Source organism: Cynocephalus volans, chromosome 4 (assembly GCF_027409185.1).
Source record: "Cynocephalus volans isolate mCynVol1 chromosome 4, mCynVol1.pri, whole genome shotgun sequence".
NCBI lineage: Eukaryota > Metazoa > Chordata > Mammalia > Dermoptera > Cynocephalidae > Cynocephalus > Cynocephalus volans.
Window position 1 is genome coordinate 5,281,340 of NC_084463.1, and position 24,333 is coordinate 5,305,672.

Below are 24,333 nucleotides of genomic sequence, written 5' to 3' on the forward strand. Positions count from 1 at the left end.
AGTCTGCAAGGTCAAAACTTTGTTCATAACAATACTGATGTTTCACCATATTGACATTATCAATTATGACACAAAAACAGCATTGGGGTAAAACTGTTGGTACCTTAGCACAGATCAAGACATTGGTGCTCTTTCACCTCAGCCGCCACCATGCCATCCAGAATGAGAAGATCTGGAAACTTAGGGGCCACGTGAGCCACCTAAGTGGCCCAGCAGCATCTGGGAGGCAGGAGAACAAAATTCTTTCCATTGCAAATATGTCAAAGTGTTTTGTAAACGTCACCTGTGAAACACATCATACTCTTTCCTCACAAAGTATTTCTAACCAAAATTCTGTGTACTTAAGAACACCAGCTATAAAACACTATAAAAGCTTTTCCTTGCTCTCCATTACCTAGTTCTAAAACTGGGGAATTTCATTACCAGTGTTCTTGGCTAGTTTACATGGATAACAGGGCTTTCGTATCTTTTTATATTCTGTATCTCTTCTAACTATAGCACTCCCTTTTCCCTTAATATTCTAAGTGAAAAGAAAAAGAAAATAATCTATTACATGTACCTACAAATTTTATCTGAATAAAAGGGCAAGCAGTTCGCTATGATTTAACCTCATTAAGAGACAATTTTCAGAACCAAATTAATATAGTCATCAAATGTATTCTGTGTTATCCTTCAGAAAAAAAAGGAGGCGTTGATAGAGAATGTAGCACTGCACATGTGAGGGGGTACAGGTAGGTACCAGCCGCAGTTTACTTTGCTTTGGTGTCTAACGAGATACTACTGTCCCAATTTCTCCTCTCAGGGTATTGGTCTCACCTCCACCAGAGTGAAATGAACTAGAAAAGGAGTGAAATGATTCATCTCTAAATAAATACCAATGACCTTAAAATTTTTGTGAGGATTAAATGAGATGGTTTATGTTAAGTCTAACAAAATTATAATCACATAATACACATGAAATTAATAAAGCTATTACTTCTATTATTTATAACTTTTTAAAAAATTACTTCTGATCAGGCTCACCAAATTATAGTTAAACAAAGTCAACCTTAATTAAGTACTAAGTCCTTATCTCACCCCTTGAAACAGTAAATCAAGTAGCTATCTTTCTTAACTCTACCCAAGACCAAATTATTAAAAATATAAGGTATCACTTGATGTCACTTGCTACTATAAATCTTACTACTCCTAAGAATAACTCTACCTATTCATTAATAACACAAATAAGCTCTTATTAATTTAATGTACACTCAAATAGAACTATTCATTTTAACATAATATTATATATTGTTTCTTTAAAAATTCTGATCTCTCAAATAGGAAAACCTTTCCACTATAATTTGTTCAATTACCAAATCTGTCCTTCAAAAATACCATAAAAAGCACCAATTTCAATCCCATCCTGTCCAACTGTGACAAATATTAATTCCTGGAGTAAAAACGGACTGAAGACTTTTTTAAGATCTAGAACTTACACGTCCAATACTTCCAATCACTTTTTTTTACTTTTGTAAAAAGGAAAGTTTCACAAGGGCTAAGTTGTAGAAGAGTGAAGACAAAGAGAAATGCCACTATATGATATTATTCAAAACGTGTGACTGTTGTCTATGCTGGAAGAACATTATTACATTGAGTGTGGTCTTAAGTAGACATTAAGTAAATAAAACTTCTACCTTCCCAGCCTAGTACAAATTAAGCTGTCCTAAAATCTTACCTGTCTGTTAGTCCAAACGCCAGATCAAGCATGTCATTCTCCTCATCAGTGATTGCTTCTAACTTCTCAAATACATGATCTTCAAAGATAAGATGACAAGTAGAGCAAGCCAAAGTTCCCTCACGTGCACCTACAAAAGCAGCAAACATTGAACATACCCTCCCCTACACTGAACACAATTCAACCTATTTCATTAAAATTAAGCATTTCTAAACTTTAGGATCACCATTAGAATACATAAATGAAAGGACTTTATTTCTGAATAATAATGAAAATTAGTTTGAAAACATTTCAAAAACATTCAGGGCTACATGCTGTGAAGGGAAACATGAAAATATACAGTCCTAATATCAAAGAGCTTACAAGTTAATAAGCTGAAATATGCATACATATAAAATGTGTGCATTTGTAAATTTATAATAATTCATCTGATAGCTGTGCAAGTTATTCACCTTTTCCTAGAGAATGCAACACAATTTATGAAGCTTTGTGGTGCACAAGAGGAATCAGAAAGCAAAAAAACCTACACCTAAATAAAGCTAAATAAAGCTATTCTTCTCTCTCACCCTCCTCTTGTAATCAGGACAGAATAAGTAATTTTCAGAGTCACATGGTTTAAATAATAAGAATATTGCTCCTGTTCCATCTTTGAAGTTATTAATTTAACAGTTATTGAGTGTCTATTATGTGCCAGGCACTGTGAAAAGGGAGTCATCTCATCCAACCAAACCAGGACAAAATGTGCCGTTCAACCTCCCTTTCCCTCCTCTCTTGCTTAAAAATCTCCAAAGAAACCTACACAATCTTGCATCTGGCTGGTTTCCAGTGAGCTAAAGTTTGCCACTCTGTAACTTCCACCTACTGGTCCAACTGTATCCCATGTATTCAAATCCTTCTTTGAAACAATAGCGTGTCATGGATTTGAGACTGTTCGTCCCTCTCTAGGCTGAGCATCCCCATGTCCTTCAAATTTCTCTTACATAACACAGTTCCAACTCCCTTTCCTCGGTCTCGTTGGGCTTTTCGTAAAGTATGGTACCCAGAACAAATTGGCTTTCCAGAGGAGGGTCTGACAACACAGAATCCTGCAGAATCACATTCTGGTTAAATTCGACTTTAAAAACAGTTATTTTGGTTTGATTTTTAATGATAAATTTTCAAAAGCCACTGCAGAACTTTAAAGATTGTAGGGTCCTAGGAGTAACTCCAGTTTGACTTAGATTCTCTTCTGGTCAATAAACTCGATATAAAATATGTAATGGAATGACTTAATAATTGGTAACCTTAATTTTCCTCTAAGTGGATCATTTTAACAAGGGTTGTTCTCTCCTAATTTAAACATTTGTTATTCATATTCTACAATCTTTAAAAAATTAAGAAGAGTCTTCCTTAAATTTTCATTTTATTAAATCCAGTAAAAAGCAGTAATGGGATTACGGAAGAGACCATACAGTGAAGGCACCAGAGTTAGAAACATGGTCTCTGGAGCCAGACCGCCTGGCTTCAACCACAGCTCCACTTTTTACTATGTCACACTGGCCTACCTTTCCCTCCATGCCTCAGTTTCCTCAATAGTAACTGTACCAACCTTACACAGTAGTTGCACGAATTACATGTGTGTACTTGATATATGTAAATATATATACTTACAACCATGACCAGTAGATAGTAAGCACCAAATAAGTGTTAGAATAATCAATATAATTATTTGGAAGTTATAAGAAATCTTAGAGTAATTCAACTTTCTTTTTAAATATAAGATGAATTAAACCCAAGAAATTAAAGAAATGGACTAAGGTCACACTACTAGTTAGAGATGAGTCACAACTTCAGCTGAGTTTTCCAATGCTGAAGACAACTAGTCTCTGCCACAGAATAATCTAAGTCACCCTACTTAAATATGAAATACATATGAAATACATATAAGTATATATACCGTACACAAACATACACATCAGTTTGTTATTAGGACAAGTAGCTTATTTTTCTACTGTTTGTATACATTTGAAAGATTTCACACAAAAAGGTAAATGGGTATATTTCACTTAAAGCGGAGAGGGAGCGTCCTCTGCTTTAAAAAAAAAAAAAAAACAATCGGGGGTTTTCAAGATGGCGGTGGCTGCGGCGGCTGGCGCGGAGTAGCTGAGGTGGAAAAGGCGGCCTCTGGGCCTCAAGCAGCCGGGAAACTTGTGGACCTTCCTCTCGCCATCTCTTAAGGGAGGACCACTGCTGCTGGCCGGTCGTGGGGGGTGACTGCCACTTTGCCCCCGGCAGGAGAGGCTGCCTCATTTACAGGCAACAGCTTTGAAGTGTGGAGCAGGAAAAGAACTGTTTCTTAGCTGCAAAAGCGAGTCTCGAAACAGGGAACATGGCGCCAGGGCTGCTGTGGATGCAGCCAGGATCCCGGAGGCCGGGCCGCGCTGAAGGCGGCCAGCTGCCCTATTCAGGATTCGCGGTTTCAGGCCGGCATTAAAGAAGATTCCTGGGAGCGCCCGAACCGCGCCGCGACTGAACAGCCTGAGGCGGCAGTGGCCGAGAACGGGGAAGGCGGCAAACCAGAGGCAGAGAGTGAGCGCCCGACCTGGCACAGCACTGTGAGTGACCCATGGCACAGCTCTGTTCAGGGGGCGGATGCCCACCTGGCTCCAGCCTGCACCACCAGGCCACTCAACGCCCCGGGGCTGCCTCCATTTTCCCAGGTGCTAGCAGCTCCGCCTGCTTCGGCCATCACTGAGCCCTCCCACTTGCTTGGCCTGGCGCGGGGCTTTCCGGAGCCTGCCAGCCGGCCTCCCCTCCCACTCCCTCCGCGGTTCTCTGGCGGGGCTGGTGGCGGGGGGTGTCCCCGGCCAGTGTTGGGAGGGCAAGGAAGTACTGGCGGGCCGACTGTCACTCCACCACGCCCTGGACTCCGGCCCCCGGTAAACTCCCTGTTACTGGGAGGCAGATACCATCTCTGCGGCCACCAGTTTGGAAAAAAGCCTAACGAATTTCTGGTTGGGAATAGTGTGGTAGGAGAGTTCCCAGGTCCACTTGAACCTGCCGGACAGCAGGCTGCAGGCGGGCGCTAGATTCGGTTTATACCGGGGGGATACAAAGGTGAACAGGACCCGAGAAAGATCTACACAGTGCTACAAAGGCACCCAGAGAGACCAGTTGTCTGTGCCTAGGAGAAACCTGGTAGACTTCCTGGGTGAGGCGGTGCCGAGCAGGGTCTTGAAGGCCCAGCTGATAGACGAGGGGTGCAGAAAACACGCCCCAGCCCAGCACAGTGCGCACAGAGTGCAGAGACGTGCGGCCAGGGAGGCGGAGACTTGACAGAAACCACACACCTGGTGGGGTCGCCACTGCACGATCTAACAGCCTGGGCCAGAGCACACGGAACGGGGAGAAGTCCTGCACAGGAAGTGAAAGCTCAACAGAGATCACACACCCTGTGGTACGTGATCCACCAGCCCAGCAGAGTCCAAGCTGACCAGAAAGGTGGCTCCACGGAGAAGCCCAAGACCCGAGGCAACCACACACACAAGGCACTAGAGGCCAACTGAGCAGTCACTGAGGGAGCCATACGAAATTGGCAACCACAGCAACATCCTAGTTAGTCATTAGTCTCAAACCGGTGGACTGTGAAACCCCCTGCCACAATGAATAAACACCAAAAAAAAGATACCAGAAATACAAAAAATCAAGAAAGTACACCACCAAAAGTTAATAAATCTCAAACTCTAGATCCTATAGAACAAGAAGCCCTTGAAATAACTGACAAGGAATTTCGAGTGATAATTCTAAGGAAACTGAATGAGATACAAGAAAACTCAGCTAGACATCATGATGAAATGAGGAAAAGTATACAGGACCTGAAAGAGGAAATATACAAGGAAATCAATGTCCTGAAAAAAAATGTAGCAGAACTTGCTGAACTGAAGAAGTTATTCAGCGAAGTAAAAAACACAATGGAGAGTTTAACCAGCAGGCTTGTCGAAGTTGAAGAGAGAACCTCTGAACTTGAAGATGGGCTGTTTGAAATAACACAAGCAGACAAAAAGAAAGAAAAAAGAATCAAGGACATTGAAGAAAATCTGAGAGAGATATCAGACAACCTTAAGCGATCAAATATCCGAGTCATGGGTATTCCAGAAGGGGAGGAAAATGGAGATTCCATTGAAAACATATTCAACAAAATAGTGGCAGAAAACTTCCCAGGTATAGGAAAAATCACAGATCTTCAGATCCAAGAAGCTCAACGATCTCCAAATGTATTCAACACAAAAAGACCTTCTCCAAGACATGTCATAGTCAAATTGGCAAAACTCAGAGACAAACAGAAAATCTTAAAAGCTGCAAGAGAGAAGCCTCAAATCACCTATAAGGGAGCCCCAATCAGGCTAACATCAGACTTTTCATCACAAACCCTAAAAGCTAGAAAGGAATGGGATGATATTTTCAAAATACTAAAAGACAAAGATTGCCAGCCAAGAATACTTTACCCTGCAAGGCTATCCTTCTGAAATGAGGGGCAAATAGTATATTTCTCAGACAAACAAAAACTGCGGGAGTTCACTACCACACGACCACCCTTACAACAAATCCTCAAGGGAGTACTGGGTTTGGTTCCTGAAAAATAACTACCACTGCCATAAAAACCCAAGAAAAATCTAAACCCACTAGTATATTAAAAATGGCATTCATGAAGAGAAAACAAGCTAACAAAAACACTATCTACAACCAGAGGAACCAACAAACACAGAAACCAAACAGTAAATCAGAAAGCAAAGAACAAAAGACACCTAAGACAACCAAACAACCAATAAAATGCTAGGAATAAATCAACACCTTTCAATAACAACTCTTAATGTAAAAGGCTTAAATTCCCCAATTAAAAGACACAGACTGGCTGACTGGATCAAAAAGCAGGACCCAACTATATGCTGCCTACAAGACACCCACCTCACCCATAAAGATTCACACAGACTAAGAGTGAAAGGATGCAAAAAGATTTACCATGCAAACAGAAAAGAAAAACGAGCTGGAGTAGCTATTCTTATATCTGACAAAATAGACTTTAAATTAAAAACCATAAAAAGAGATAATGAAGGACACTACTTAATGATAAAAGGACTGATCCATCAAGAAGACATAACAATCATAAATATGTATGCACCCAATGTTGGAGCAGCCAGATTTATAAAACAAACTCTATTAGACCTAAAGAAGGAAATAGACACTAATACCATAATAGCAGGGGACCTGAACACCCCACTGTCAATATTAGACAGATCACCTAGACAAAGAATCAGTAGAGAAACACAAGATCTAAACAAGACTCTAGACCAATTGGAATTGGCAGATACCTACAGAACATTCCACCCAACAACCTCAGAATATTCATTCTTCTCATCAGCACATGGATCATTCTCCAGGATAGATCACATATTAGGTCACAAATCAAGTCTCAATAAATTCAAAAAAATTGGAATTATCCCATGTATCTTCTCAGACCACAATGGATTAAAACTAGAAATTAATAACAAACGAAACTCTGGAAACTATACAAACACATGGAAATTAAACAGCATTATACTTAATGACATATGGGTCCAAGAAGAAATCAAGCAGGAAATCAAAAAATTTCTTGAAACTAATGAAAACAATGATACATCATACCAAAACCTGTGGGATACTGCAAAAGCAGTATTGAGGGGGAAATTTATTGCATTAATCGCTCACTTCAGAAGAATGGAAAGATGGCAAGTGAACAACCTAACACTTCACCTTAAAGAACTAGAAAAACAAGAACAATCCAAACCTAAAGTTAGCAGATGGAAAGAAATCATTAAGATCAGAGCAGAACTGAATGAAATTGAAAACCAAAAAACAATTCAAAAGACCAACGAATCAAAAAGTTGGTTTTTTGAAAAGATAAATAAAATTGACAAACCATTAGCATGGCTAACAAAAAAAAGAAGAGAGAAGACTCAAATAACAAAAATTAGAAATGAAAAAGGCGATATTACAACTGATTCATCTGAAATACAAAGAATCATTCGAGACTACTATAAACAACTATACGCCAACAAATTTGAAAATCTGGAGGAAATGGATAAATTTCTGGACACACACAAGCTCCCAAAACTGAACCGTGAAGACGTAGAAAATTTGAACAGACCAATAACAATAAAGGAGATTGAAACTGTTATCAGAAGGCTCCCAACAAAGAAAAGCCCAGGACCAGATGGATTCACAGCAGAATTTTACCAAACATTCAAAGAGGAATTGACACCGATTCTTTACAAACTATTCCAAAAGTTTGAAACGGACGCTAATCTCCCAAACTCATTCTATGAAGCAAACATCATCCTGATACCAAAACCAGGTAAAGATATAACCAAAAAAGAAAACTACAGGCCGATATCCTTGATGAATATAGATGCAAAAATCCTCACTAAAATACTAGCAAACAGAATACAGCAACACATACGTAAAATTATTCATCACGATCAAGTGGGATTCATCCCAGGGATGCAAGGTTGGTTCAACATACGCAAATCAATAAACGTGATACACCATATTAACAAACTCAAACACAAGGACCATATGATCATCTCTATAGATGCTGAAAAAGCATTTGATAAAGTTCAGCACTCATTCATGACAAAGACCCTCTATAAGTTAGGTATAGAGGGAAAGTATCTCAACATAATTAAAGCCATATACGACAAACCCACTGCCAATATCATCCTCAATGGGGACAAGCTGAAAGCTTTTCCTTTAAGAACAGGAACTAGACAAGGATGCCCACTCTCACCACTCCTATTCAACATAGTGTTGGAAGTACTAGCCAGAGCAATCAGAGAAGAGAAGGAAATAAAGGGCATCCAGATTGGAAAAGATGAAGTCAAACTGTCCCTGTTTGCAGATGACATGATCCTATATATCGAACAGCCTAAAACCTCTACAAAAAACTTGTTGGAATTGATAAATGATTTCAGCACAGTAGCAGGATACAAAATCAACACACAAAAATCAGTAGCATTTCTTTTCTCCAATAGTGAACATGCAGAAAGAGAAATCAAGAAAGCCTGCCCATTTACAATAGCCACCAAAAAAATAAAATACTTAGGAATTGAGTTAACCAAGGAGGTGAAAAATCTCTATAATGAGAACTACAAACCACTGCTGAGAGAAATTAGAGAGGATACAAGATGGAAAGATATCCCATGCTCTTGGATTGGAAGAATCAACATAGTGAAAATGTCCATAGTACCCAAAGTGACATACAAATTCAATGCAATCCCCATCAAAATTCCAAAGACATTTTTCTCAGAAATGGAAAAAACTATCCAGACATTTATATGGAACAATAAAAGACCACGCATAGCCAAAGCAATGCTGAGCAAAAAAAATAAAGCTGGAGGCATAACATTACCTGACTTTAAGCTATACTACAAAGCTATAATAACCAAAACCGTATGGTACTGGCATAAAAACAGACACACTGACCAATGGAATAGAATAGAGAATCCAGAAATCAACCCACACACTTACTGCCATCTGATCTTTGACAAAGGCACCAAGCCTATTCACTGGGGAAGGGACTGCCTCTTCAGCAAATGGTGCTGGGATAACTGGATATCCATATGCAGGAGAATGAAACTAGATCCATACCTCTCACCGTATACTAAAATCAACTCAACATGGATTAAGGATTTAAATATACACCCTGAAACAATAAAACTTCTTAAAGAAAACAGAGTAGAAACACTTCAGGAAATAGGACTGGGCACAGACTTCATGAATACGACCCCAAAAGCATGGGCAACCAAAGGAAAAATAAACAAATGGGATTATATCAAACTAAAAAGCTTCTGCACAGTAAAAGAAACAATTAACAGAGTTAAAAGACAACCAACAGAGTGGGAGAAAATATTTGCAAAATATACATCTGACAAAGGATTAATATCCAGAATATATAAGGAACTCAAACAACTTTACAAGAAGAAAACAAGCAACCCAATTAAAAAATGGGCAAAAGAGCTAAGTAGGCATTTCTCTAAGGAAGATATACAAATGGCCAACAGACATACGAAAAATGCTCAACATCACTCAGCATCCAGGAAATGCAGATCAAAACCACACTGAGATACCATCTAACCCCAGTCAGGATGGCTAAAATCCAAAAGACTATGAACGATAAATGCTGGCGAGGCTGCGGAGAAAAAGGAACTCTCATACATTGTTGGTGGGACTGCAAAATGGTGCAGCCTCTATGGAAAATGGTATGGAGGTTCCTCAATCAATTGCAAATAGATCTACCATACGACCCAGCTATCCCACTGTTGGGAATATACCCAGAGGAATGGAAATCATCAAGTCGAAGGTATACCTGTTCCCCAATGTTTATCGCAGCACTCTTTACAATAGCCAAGAGTTGGAACCAGCCCAAATGCCCATCATCAGATGAGTGGATACGGAAAATGTGGTACATCTACACAATGGAATACTACTCAGCTATAAAAACGAATGAAATACTGCCATTTGCAACAACATGGATGGACCTTGAGAGAATTATATTAAGTGAAACAAGTCAGGCACAGAAAGAGAAATACCACATGTTCTCACTTATTGGTGGGAGCTAAAAATTAATATATAAATGCACACACACACACACACACACACACACACACACACACACACACACATACACACACAAAAACCGGGGGGGGTGAAGAAGATTTAACAACCACAATTATTTGAAGTTGATACTACAAGCAAACAGAAAGGACATTGTTGGGGGGGAGGGGGGGAGGGAGAAGGGAGGGAGGTTTTGGTGATGGGGAGCAATAATCAGCCACAATGTATATCGACAAAATAAAATTAAAAAAATAAAAATAAAAATAAAAAAAATTTAAAAAATTAAAAAAAACAATCAAGTTTGAAAACCACTGCAGTGAAAGGAGAATCAGTGTGGTGCAACCCTGGAGTCAGGAGTCTGGGCTCTAGATGGACCAACCACACCCCTGTTTACTGTGTCCTGCCAAGGTACTGAGGTAGATGATCACCAAGGTCCTGCTGGCTCTAATATTTCATGACTCCACAACACAAATTATAGTTCCTAGTGCATTTGTTCACTAGTATTCAATAAGTATCTACACATTTTAATTTCTATTTTTATCTCATCAATACCCAATACAGACAAACTCCAAACTAAAACAGCAAATTCCTCTGGAGATGCGGTGGGACAAAAATCATAAAATCCAGTTTCCTTTTGTCCTTAAAACGTAAGTAAAACAATCCTTTGAACATATTCCTAGCAATTTTCTAGTTTAAAAAAACATCTCACAGATGATAATCTGACTTAGGGACACGTTACAGCTACACTCGTATCAGTGCCCAGTGCAAGCATTTTACCCATCACGCTTGCTTGCTAACACAACAGTTTTCATGAACTTAGAAGTATATACAACTCTAGGGATGCTTTTATTTTGCTGGCATTCTCACTAACAATTCAGACTTCTCTCTCCTAAATTAACAGTAATACGTATCATCACAGGTTTCTGGCTTTCTTCATAGCATTTTGTCACATCTAACTTCTGTTCTGAATAATTCATTTTTAGATGCACTTTTAGCATTAGCACTCAAGGCATGGATAAAACTGATATGGACTTTAAAGACAATTTTAAATTATAACCGCAGTTTAAAATACTAACACCATAGTCAAGAAAATCAGACAGACAGATGTCTGTAAACAGAACGGTTCCCATGATACTGACAAGGGGTGGCAGGTATCTTTTTACCAGCTAAAGTGACACCACTTTACCTGAGGCAACAAATGTAAAATTTATAATTCACACAGCCTACCAGCTTGAAATTATGGGATTCCTGACAATAATTTTGGTTTTTCACAATACTTCTGATTTTGCTAGAATAAGAATCTTAACACTGTTAATCTGCACATTAGCATAATTTAAAAATTACACTAAGAATACAGTAAGACATAGTTACTAACTTCAAGGTTGCTAATTAATAAAACTTCTCCTGGACTGAGTCTTGGTTTGAGGTGTTTTTTTTTAAACAAGCATAATGATACTAAGCGTTTGAGCAAATCCTGAGAAATTCTTGTGAAATTAACTCCCAAAGAAAGTTAGATACCTGCAGGCTATTACTCCTTTCCTTTCATGTAATTTGAGTGCTTGCCAACAGGAAAAAATAGTTTTGTTTATCTACATCTTATATTAAGATCATTTGGTATATCTATTATGATGCTGACAAGACAGATTTCCCACCCCTTCACCTAACCCCTTTCCCCAAAATCTAGAGGATAGCTGCATAGGAATATTATGTATTAAAAGGCTGGCCAGTTAGTTCAGTTGGTTAGAGTGTAGTACTGATAACACCAGGGTCTGATCCTTGTTGCCAGCCACTAAAAAAAAAAAAAAAAAAAAAAAAAATGAAATTATGTAGAAATTGGCATTTGCTTGGATAAACTCATTTGATCTTTACAGCAACTTTATGAAGTAGATATTAATATTACCCACACTGTACGTATGAGAAGATGAGATATGATGTTAGGTACCTAATTCAAGTTCACAAAGCTGGTAAAGCAATACATCTGGGAAACACACCCAGACAGGAAGACTCCATTCTTACCAATGGCTTTCAAAAAAAAATTTTTTTTTGACTGACAGAATGAATTCAATTTTACATCATGACCTGGTACACACAAACTTGGTAAAATAGCTAAACAAATATTTCATGAAATATGAAATAATACTCTTGCAAAAGTTGGTGTCTTTTTATATGTTCTGTTCTTTTTGACTTCTTTAAAGGCTAGCAAGGAGCTACTAAATGGATTTCATAAACCAGCAGTAGTTGACACTTGTAGTCTGAAAAACACTGTGCTGCAATATATGTCACAAATGATGAGGAAACAAATATTTTTAAAAACTTAAAAAGATACTTGCAAGTATCCCAATTCTTACGTTTTAGTTTATAGGAAACTAGTGGAAATCAGGTCATGAAAATTATACAAATAAAATATTTTACATTTTTTTGAGAAAATATAGCTTTACGCAAAATAGAGGTAGAAAGACATTTAAATAAATGTTTAAATGGAAATTAATTTTTGTTTTTATGATTTTTTTTGTCAAATACATGTAAAGAGTTTTTGCTAACCAAAAAAAATAAACATCACCCCATAAGGAAAGCAGGCAAACAATCTGAGCATGCAATTTGTAAAACAAGTAAACTTTACTAGGTAATTCCATCCCTAGGAATTTACCAAAACAAAATTATAGAACATACCCAGAAAAGAGCATTTCTGAGGATATCCTCCTTAACATTATTTCTAATACTTGAAAATTGGAAGTCACCTACATGTCCAGAGAACAGGATGGATTAATCATAGCATATCCATATAATGCAAGAGTATGCAGCCATTTCAAATGATGCTTACAAAATAATATTTAGTGACGGACATTCTCTCATAGTATGTTAAATGGGAGGGAAGCATTTAAAACCAATCTTAAGGGCCGGCCCCGTGGCGCACTCAGGAGAGTGCGGTGCTTGGGTGCGCAGCAGCACTCCCGCTGCGGGTTCAGATCCTATATAGGGATGGCTGGTGCGCTCACTGGCTGAGCGCAGTGCGGCCGACACCAAGCCAAGGGTTGCGATCCCCTTACCAGTCACAAAAAGACAAAAAGACAAAAAAAACGAAAAAACAAAAAAACAAAAAAAACGGTAGCTACGATACAAACCCCAGGACACCCACCCACTCAAAGAGCCAAAGAATAGTTTTTGTGACATTCTGCCTTCCTCCATTTAGTCCCTCTTGGTAATCCACCACCAAGCTTGGGGACTTCAACAAAATTGTACCCATTATTAGGTTTTCGTGTAAGACCCTTGCTGTAGCATGGATATTTGTGATTGGTGAGTCAACCATGTGTGGCTACCAGTTTCACCAAGACTGTCACAGAATTTTTACTTTCTGTACAACAAAAAAAGCTTTGTAAATAAAATCTTAACATGGGGGTGTGGAATTCCTACTTGAATGCCTTTTTAAAATCATTTTCTGAGCATTATTTTGCCTATAGAGTATCTACTCCTTAATTAACAGCACAGAATGGCAGGGTGGATTGTTTAACATTTATAGTGTTAAATCATGCTTAACTTCCATTTCAAAGTTATTGATTTGGTGGTGTATTTCACCACTACACCATCATTAAAGGAAAGTTTAGTGAACACTATTACAAGATATTAAGATATTTCAACACCATAATAGTCACAAGTTCCAATGCCACCAACAGCATGGTTCACCCACTTCTATCAAAGACCAGGATATATTTCTATCAGCTAAAAGTGGCTCCACCATATGGCATTAGCACAGATATGGTTTACAATTCTCCAAAACTGTAAGCTTTAAAATTAAGCAAATCTCGACATTTTAAAAACGCTGACAGATTCAATTTCACAAGTCTGTATGTAAAACTTTAATATTTTTATATTGCCTTTATTTTACATAATTCATATGTGCATAAAATGTAACCATAATGTATGTGTTTTTAACAAAGCATAGAAAAGTTATTAGTGGTTAGAGGGAGTAAAAAAAAAAAATCCAAAATTTTGGATTTTTATTTCATGTGCTTTTTAAATTTTCAAATTTTTCTTTATTGGATTTTTAATAAGATAAAAATGTTTTCTTCTATGTTTATAAGATTTGTAATTCTTCAATCCAATTTTTTAATTGTAATAAAATATATGTAACATGAAATCTACCATTCCAACCACTTTTAAGTGTACAATTCAGTGGCATTAGGTACATTCACAATGTGGTATATAAATATCACCACTATCTATTTCTAGAAACTTTTCACCATACTAAACAGAAAGTGTACCCATTAAACAATAACTCCTCATTCCTCCTCTCTAGCTGCTAATAATGCCTATTCTACTTTCTACCTCCATGAATTTGCCTGTTCTAGGTACCTCATGAAGGTGGAATCATATAGTACTTGTCTTGTTTCTGGTTTATTTCACTTAGCATAATGTATTCAAGGTTCATCCGTGTTGTAGCATGTGTCAGAATTTCATTCCTTTTTATGGCTGAATAACATTCCATTGTATGCATATACCACATTGTGTTTATCCATTCATCTATAGATGGGACACTTGAGTTGCTCTACCTTTAGGCTATTGGAAATAATGCTGCTATGATCACTGGCATACAAGTATCTGAGTCCTTATTTTCAATTCTTTTGAGTATATACCAAGGAGTGGGATTGCTGAATCACACAGCAATACTATGTTTAACTTTTCGAGGAACCACCAAACTGTTTTCCATAGTGGCTGCATCATTTTACATTCCCACCAGCAATGCATGAGGGTCCCAATTTCTCCTCATCCTTGCCAACACTTGCTATTTTTTTTTTTTGGTACTAGCTATCCTAATGGGTATAAAGTAGTATCTCATTATATATCTGTATTATTTTTATATAATAAAATACAGTAATGCAAATCATTTTCTATGTGTCAGATACTATTATGAACACATACAATTAATTCATTTAATCCTTACAAAAGCCCTATGAGGTGAGTACTATTATTAAACTCATGTAATAAATAATAAAAGTGAGGCACAGGGAAGATCAGTAACTTAAAGTTACGGGTACTAAAGTAGTAAGTAATAACAGGAAAAATATACAGAAAAGTGGAATGAAGATGAAAAACCCACAATCAGATCAAGAAGAGAAAACCAACATTAAATATTTGGATACCTCTCCTATTTTTTCCGTGTATTTCAAAAACCTGAAAGCAACTAAATACACTGTTTTTCACTTACAAGCATCTACCTATGTTAATACAAACACACTGTGTACATTATTCATAAGATGCATACTATTCTTTAATTTAGAAATGCTGCCATAGACTTAATTCCTGTTGTTAGACATTTAGGTTGTCTCCTCTATATTTTTTCTTAAATACATTTTTAAAGTAGGTAACCCATTTACATTATTTAAAAATCAAAAAGTATAAAAAGCTTTATAATGAAAATCTACCTCCTGCCTCTCCCCTACCAACAAGGTAACCACTGACATTCTTTTTTTAAAAAAAAAACTCCATCCAGATATTTTTTTTCTTTTTTCTTTTTTTTTTTTGTTCACACAACCATATGATATCCCACTGTATCACTATATACTGGTTCTCTATTGATGGGCATCTGGTTGTTTCAAATCTTTTACTATTACAAATATCTCTGCAGTAAATAATCTCATATACATGACTTTTCCTAAGTGATATTCAATCTACCACGAAATTTACAGAAATAGGTTTGCTGGATTACAGCCTCCACATGAGCCTTTGCAGACAGAGCACAAAAGACCAGCCTTCTAAAGGGCAGGACCAATGTTCACTATTTCTTTTATATATGCTCACAGACAGTACTAATGGCCTCCACACTTACAGATGTACAGATCTGGGAAATGCCAAAGAACATCTCTACATAGTTTCCTTCAGTTCTTTGAACTTTTGTAATAGTTGATTTAACATCTTTGTCTAGTAAGTCCAATATCTAGGCCTCGTCAAGGACAGTTTCTATTGACTGCTTTTTTCCTGAGTAAGGACCATACTTTCCTTTTGTGTGCCTCAAATTTTTTTTGAGCAAATACTGCACTGTGGACATTTTAAATAACATAATGTGGCAACTCTGGAAATCAGTCTCACTATCCCCTCCCCCAGGTCTGCTGCCGTTATTGGCTTTTTCGTTGTTGCTGCTCTTTGTTTCTCTAGTGACTCTCCCGGACAAATTCTCTAAAGTCTGTATTCTTCATTGTGGGCAGCTATGGAAGTCTCGACTCAGCTTAGAGCTCAGCTAAATGACCAGGCAGAGATCTTCTTAAATATTCTGCATGAGCAGGTCTTTCATCCTTTGCCAAAGGCCTTGTTGTGTGAATGGGCACACTAAAGCAGTTTACATGTTTTTCTGTCAGCCTTCACTTCCTGCTTGTACAGGACCTCAAAGTCAGCCAGATGAGAGACTGGGGGCCTCTGAACTCTTCCCTGGACACGTGAACAGTCCTACACGTGTACATGACCTTTTAGATCCCCAGTGTATTTTAAAGCTCACTATGGACATCTCATTCCCTACATCTCCCTTTTAAATTTTTGTCTAGACTCTTGTTTGCTCAACTGGTAACACAGGCTCAGAAAGCTAAAATGTTAAACAATTACAGCTGAGAATTTTAGACAAACTCCCTGGGGTTAGAGATGTTCCCACAGAGCAATCTCTGAGGCAGGTCAAACATCAACTCCCTGAAACGGAGCTTTTCCAGGAAGCTACAAGACAAGTCAAATAGTGACAATGTTCTGGGGATGGAACTTTTTAAGGAACTCAGACCCAGTCTGCCCTTCCAGAAGCTGCAAGGCTGCTGGTTATCACAGTTACTGTAGTTACAAGGCTGCTGATTCTCGAGGCTGCTACAGATCTTGCAGGGGAAAGGGAGAATAAGAGTAGGCCAAGTTAAAATGCCACAAATCCTACAGTTCTTTCCAAGGTAGGTACTGTGCTAAGTACTTCACTTCTCCTTAACAACTCTATGAAGTTAGAACTATTGTTACCCTACTTTACAGAATAGGAAACTGAGGCACAAAGAAGCTAAAGTAGCTTGCTACAGGCTCCAGGTCTCATGGCTAATAAACGACAATGTTGGTTTATGAACCATAATCTGATTGATTCCAGAGTCTACTCTCAATTACTGTGCTATGAACTACCCTTCATTTGTAAAAGAATAATTCAGTAAAACTAAGCTTAATTAAAAGTATAGCTGAATATGAACTCATATGAGGGAGATCAATTATATGAGGGTACTTCAACAAGTTCTTGGAAAGAGAATTAAAAAGTAATATGAATCTTTCCATGAACTTTTAAAATACATATATTATATACAAATTATAGATGAGTTTTCTCACTAAGTTAGTTGTTCTCAATCCTGGTATGGATCTGAATCATACGGAGCTTTTTAAAAATATACCTGCAAAATTACTCTCTCTCCCTCTACCATCTAGAATGAAACACAGATGTCTACACATTTATAAGTTCTGTAGAGCAGTTCTGAAACTCAATCCCAAAAATAACTGCACTAGAACATAAAACACCTTAAAATCAGTACTATATCAACTATTTCATCACCCAGTTTCTCTAACGGGAGTTCACACACACAAAAGACAGTTCTTAAGGAACACAGCATACAGGAAAAAGCAGAGGCTTAGGAGTTAGAGACTTAGGTTTGGGCTTAACTCTCTCATTTGCTGCATTATGACCCAGGGAAAATTAATTTCTCTGAGCCTTAGTTTCTTCATCTATGAAATGGAGTGTTAAAAAAAAAAAATCCACTTTAGATAACATATGCTGGAATACAGTATACAACCAAATGGTAGTTGTTATAATTATTCTGAGACTGGAAACAATTAGATTTAGAAATTTGGCAAATATTACTGAGTGCCAACCTGGAGAAAAACTACTCTACGAGGTTGACTAAGTGATTAACAGTCTTTCAAGAACTCAATCTAATAAGGAAGAGGGGTATACCCTCTAAAAAGGAAAACTACGACAAGTGTTAGCATAGAGAGGCAGATTTAACATATCATGGAAAAACGGAGGAAGGAGAAATTCTGATCTAGAAAGCGTTCTTAAAAGTGCAATGTGAACTGTGCCTTGATAGAAGCATAGTCAGATATGCTCCTTGGACCTTATTCTAGACCAGTGGTTCTCAAACTTAAACATGCATCAGAATCACACAGACAAAAAAAGTCACACTGGACAGTTTGTCAAAACACACATTGCTGGGCCCTATCCCAGACCTTCTGACTCAGTAAGTCTGGAGTGGACCCTGAGAATCTGCATTTCCCCAATGATGCTGGTGCTAATGGTCAAGGGAACCCTCTTTGAGAAGTACCATTCTAGACAGAGACAGTGCTTGAGCAAAACTGACAGGTAATATACAGGCTATGACTGAGGAAGTATAAGATGGTAGTTGCTGGAACACAGGCTTTATACATGTGGTTAAAGAATATGGTTGGAAGTCTAGAAATGAAAACTTTCTAAATAAAATACTTTCTAGGATAAATTGCCCTTCCTAGGAACGTAAGCCGAATTAAAGATTAAGTTAAGACTTTTTAACTAACCTTTTGTGATATCACATTTATAATCTCTAACCTGTATCGTCTAACTCCACTAACTACCCTCAACTTTGCACCACACAGGTAAACAGCAAGGTAATGAGACCACAGTAGATTTCTGGCCACATAGCTATTTAAAAGTATAAAGAACAGAAAAACAGTGTCATTCTATCATTTTTTATAGAGGAGAATATAACACTAACACATCCGAAATATTTTACATAGCAAGCTATCAGTTAAAATTGTTCAAAAAAAAGTTGAAACATGCAATAGTTTCACTTATGAATTTTAAGAAATGTTCCATACTCACCAAAACCATCAATGTCTAGATTATTTTCGACCACAACATCTAGCAGAGAGTCACCAGTTTTTCCTGTGGCTGTTAATGTTTCACCATCGCGGTTTATGAAGTGGACTGTTATTTTATCTTCTGAGCTGGAAAAGGAAGAAGTCCTTTAGTAGTTTTAGTAAGTTCAAAACATAATTTAAAATAATTGTTGTAAGAATCTGTAAGGTCAAAGACATAGCACACGTGCGTACTTGTGGGGGTGTGAGTCTATGCTTTTACGGTATTTTCTTTTCTTTCCAAAGTTTATTCGGCAAGAAGACACTGCAAATCAAAGGCTTATCTATCTACCCACCAACCAGGGGACAAGCTCTATCACCTTAAAAGAAACGGCAACTACTACCTGCCCAAGGCTACCTGGTGGTCTGCGGTATGTTCCTCCCCAGTAGTCAGTTATGTAAAAACATTTGGCAATCATCACTCATGAAGTCTGTTTTGCTCTCACACAGCTCTCTGAAAAACAATGCCTCTATGAACGTGATCATAAATGATCAGACCAGGGTAGGGTGAGCTTTAAAAAAGCAAATCATTCTGCTATGACCAGGGTGATTGCTATGCAGATGCCTGATGGGCTACCGTTGCTGAGAGGCAGCAGTTTGATAGTTTTCTGAGTATATGAACATCCCATTTCAGTCCACATTGTGTACTCAAAAATCAAAGGCTTTTATTTGTCTGAATTTGTGAAAAGAAATATAAATACCTCCTTACATACTTATTGTAAGGTATTATATTATCTAGCAGTTAGCTGACTTAAATTTCTTCCCCTTCTCACAAATATCACAACAAAATTTGGGAAAAGAAATTATACTAGCAATTAGATCCTTATCTTCCACCATTGGTCATTTTAATTTTTATCTCATAATTGAAAAGATGTACTTCAAAACTTAAAATAACTAGTTGTAATTTTCACTACGTGATAGTAATAGTCCAAAGAAAACTAAGTAAAACCCCAAATTAAATCATTTCAGAGCTATAAATATCTTGGAAATTACCAAGGCCAATTATTTCATTTCACAAATGAAGCAACCAAAGCCCCCCCACACACACACACACTGGATAACGCCCTCCCTGATATTATAACAGTGAAAAAGAGGATTCTATTAATTAAAAGTTAGCAAAAATGTGTGTGTGTGAATGCTCCTCAAAAGGGCCTGTGTTCTCCAACTTCTTTTCATAGCAAAAAATGCTTTAATAACAAGTAAATTAAACATTACTCATGATTTGCAACTAGACAACTGCCATTTTTTTCAAGGCACAATGGCTGAGAATGAAGATACCCAGGAGGGAGGAAGACCACTATGGAGGTTATCAAAAGAACACAAACAAGGATGTGGAAGACACTGACATAAGAGATTCAGGAGGTAGAATCAAAGGTTCTGGTGACCATCTATACAAGGCGAATAGAAAGAAAGAAGAAATAACCGAGACCTGCAGGTTGGGCAATTAGATGGCATAGTGTACCCTGGGGTTAAGAGAGGAGGAGAAGGAGCTTTGGAGAAGATGGAAATAACTTCAAGTTTAGACCTGCTTAATGTAATAATGGAAAAACCTGATGAAAATCTCCAGAAGCCTGATTAAAATATGGGTCTAAGCCTAGTAGACAAGTCTAGAGATCTGTCATTGACAAATGCCTGGCGTCTAAAACTATGGGAAATATAATAGGAAGAATTCCACCATTTAATACCTACTACTGAAACCCAGAGGCTTTATGATTGCTGTCCTTCTGGAGCACTCTAGAGCTAAGTGGCAAAGGAATTTGAAATCTGTTTTACATCAGCCTCCCTTTCTGTAAAATCAGGATAACATTTACCTTATATTTTTGACAAGGTATGCAAAATACCTAATATATAGTAGAACTCAAACCCTGATTTACTTTTATTTAAAGCAGGAGCCCTTTTGCTGCTAAGAAGCCTGACCTGCTGCTCTGTACTAAAGGTGTACAGCCCTATAAAAAACTGCCGAGTAAGAGTATAACTTAGCTTTATTAAAGGACAGGAGAGGAAGCAGAAATGAGGAAAGGTAATTCTGCAGTTGAAAGAGTATGGAACCTAAGAGTCAGAACCTGTAGATTCTAGTTCTGGTTCTAACATACATTTGTTAGACGACCACGGGAAACCACTAACTTACTTACTTATGGCTAAAACGGTGATAACAGTGACTTCAGCAAGCTTGAATTAAAGAATTTAATTTAAAGAACTTAATTTAAAGAATTGAGACTTAAAACAGGAAGTCTGTGGAAATACTTTGTTCCTTTAAAGCGTTAAACACATGTACTTTAACTAAGTAACTTTATCCATTCACTACTAACAATTGGTGTTGGCGGTTTTTGTAGATTTTTTCCCCCCAATTCTAAGAACTAGCAAAAGCTTTTAGCTGTTCCCAAGAAGGATAAGACTTCATGCACTGGAAAATAAACATGAACCTTCTAAATCTTCTATCATCACCAATCAAACAGCCATCACTACAAACAAGTATTTTCTTCACTTCTTATCCTTTACTCACCTTATCATTTACCTTTACCATCCTTTACCATTTATTCTTCTCCACCACAGCAGACATTTTCACAAAGCTGCCAAGGGTTGCTATGATGCAGTTCTTAGCAGGCTTCTAACAGGGAAGGAAGTTACAGCTGCTGACACCCACCCTCTCACTATGTAGTGTAACCTGGGGCACTGGGTCCAAGAAAAGGGCCCAGTCGAGGGCTCCCTACTCTCACAGCTTCCCTAATGCTTTCATATACTTACTAAAGTATGAACTAAAGAATTATCAACTATTACGGTGCTCAAAAGACAAATACACAGAAACTACTTGAGTTCTAGTCCTAGTTTTGCCAGATACTTCATATGAAAATTTTATTCCCACTTGTTACTTTCCCCTCCCTCATAGAATTGTCTTAAGAATCAGGTGAAATAATTTAAGTGAAAGCCCTCTGCAGCCTAAATCACTGCAAAATATAAACTACTGTGTCAGGGTTTTTATTTTTTTTATTTTTTTTTTAAGAATAAAAGGAAGGTTTTAGTTTTTTTTTTTTTTTTTTTTAACTCTCAATTACTGATAGTTTATCTAAATGCTAAACTTCAAAGTCAGAACAGAACTACAGCTTCTGGAACTGCTCTGTCCAATCAAACTTCCTGCATTAACAGGAATGTTCTATACCTGCCATGTTCAATACAGCAGCTACTAGCCACTATGACTACTAAGTACAGTATGGTACTTGAAATGTGGCTAGTGTAACTAGGAAACTGAATCTTTCATTTTAACTTTATCTTAAACTTCGATAGCAACACGTATTGGACAGCACAGGTCTCAGAAAACAGCAGCTGGAAAATCTAGTTGCAACTCCAAAGTCTATGATAAGAAGTACAATGCCATCATTAGGAACTGTACCAGTAAGTGGGAAAGCAAGATTATGAGGAAACAGAAGTGCTCCCTTTTAAGACAACTTGACATATCTAAATCCAAACAATAAACCTGGAGGAAATAATTCCCATTTACAAAAGCATTCTTGTTCCCTTAAATATTAGCTAAACAAACACGTTCAATGCATGTCCCGATTTATACACAATTTTCTAAGAATGTATCCATTGTAGAAAGCAAGGCACCCACACAGGTGGAGGTCAAAGGCAGAAAAATAGGGACAAATCCTGCTTGCTTTCTCCATGACTTCACCCATAGTACGGGCAACAAAAATGTACTGAGCACCCACTACATAACAGAATTAAGGTAGAAAAACTGAATAAGCCCTAGACCGTTTTCAGGGACCTTCTCAAGAAGAAACAGCATACAAATCCAACACACTCTCTGTCCAATTCTTGTTTCCTGCTACACTATACCATGGGGTCAGAAGAGCCATTCAGAGATCTACATGTTATAAATCTCCACTACGTTGCTATACTCTGAAATTATGAGTAAATTTCATCTCTAGTGTATCTAAGCGGACCGTGTCTTTCAAAAACCAATATGCCCTGGAATATAAAACTTCACCACATTTGGGGAAAAATTTTCACATCTGTCAACATTTAATACAAAAGCTTAACACTGTGAACTTAACAGGTGGCATCTATTGAGCCCTCACTATTTGCCAGACGCAAGACCACCTGTATCACCTGTGTTATTCATTTATTCTTCAAATAACCCTATTAGATCGATACTACTGTTATCCTCCACTGACAAATCAGGAAACTGAGGTCAATACGGATTGAGGAAGTTAAAGAAGTTAGACAATGCGTGCCAAAGTCCAGTTAACACCCCTGCTCTACCACTCGAATGCAGAGGCTTTTATTAACCCTTTACCATCTAGAAGACAGCATTGGGCAGCATAGGGGATAGAGTGGACACTCTACATGGACAGTCCCCTGAAAAAACTGAGTACAGAACGTCCTACCACAGCAGGAGAAAGGCCCGGAAAGAAACGGCTGGCAGGAGCGTCAGGCCGGGATATCAATACGGAACATCTCGTGAAGGTCAATGCAGCTTCCAGGCACAGCATAAGTTAGATACAGCCAAACCCGCGGCAGCAAGGCCCCGGCTTTCCCGAGGGCACTGAGGCGCTGGCAAAGGGAACTCGGGGATCCTGCCAGGTGTGGTTTCCCGCCAGGTGTGGGTGGTTCAGGGAGGAAGGAAACTTCGCGTGTGACAGAAAGGAAGCAGCGACTCCACCGAGAGGCAAGACGCAGCCGCAAAGCGCGTCCGGGAGAAGGTTGTGCAGGAGGTGGGCGCTCCGGGGTGCGGGCCCAGGAGGCAGAGCCCGGGAGAGGCCTAGCGAGCGCGGTCACCGCCGCCGGGAAACCCAGCCGCCCGCCCGCCAGCGCCCGGCCCGCGCCTCACCTGCTGCACGCCCGCGCCGACACGCTCAGAGGCCGGCTCGTCCCCGCGCTGCCGCCCAGGCTCGGCTCGGGGGTCCCGCCCGGCCCCCGGCTCCCCCGCAGGCCACCGGCTCCCGCACGGGGTCCGGCGAGGAGCAGCCACCGGCAGGCCGGGCCGGCCAGGGCCACGGAGGCGGCGCGAAGGAGCCGGGCGACCCCCGCGGCCGCCATGGCCGCGAATCGAGTAAACTACCAGATGCGACGCAGGCCGCGCGACAGCGGCCGCGGAAGGTTCCGCGAGT

At 38.7% G+C, this 24,333-nt stretch overlaps 1 protein-coding gene across 1 annotated transcript; it reads right to left on the reverse strand.

Moving 5' to 3' along the window:
- Positions 1–766: 766 nt before the first annotated feature.
- On the reverse strand, positions 767–24,262 carry LOC134375083 (adrenodoxin, mitochondrial-like). The gene is made up of 4 exons (XM_063093243.1): positions 24,054–24,262; positions 19,191–19,315; positions 1,715–1,844; positions 767–836 (listed from the first exon to the last, which is right to left on the reverse strand). Exons 1-4 carry the CDS (start codon positions 24,260–24,262, stop codon positions 767–769), a joined length of 534 nt encoding a protein of 177 aa, XP_062949313.1.
- Positions 24,263–24,333: the final 71 nt, after the last annotated feature.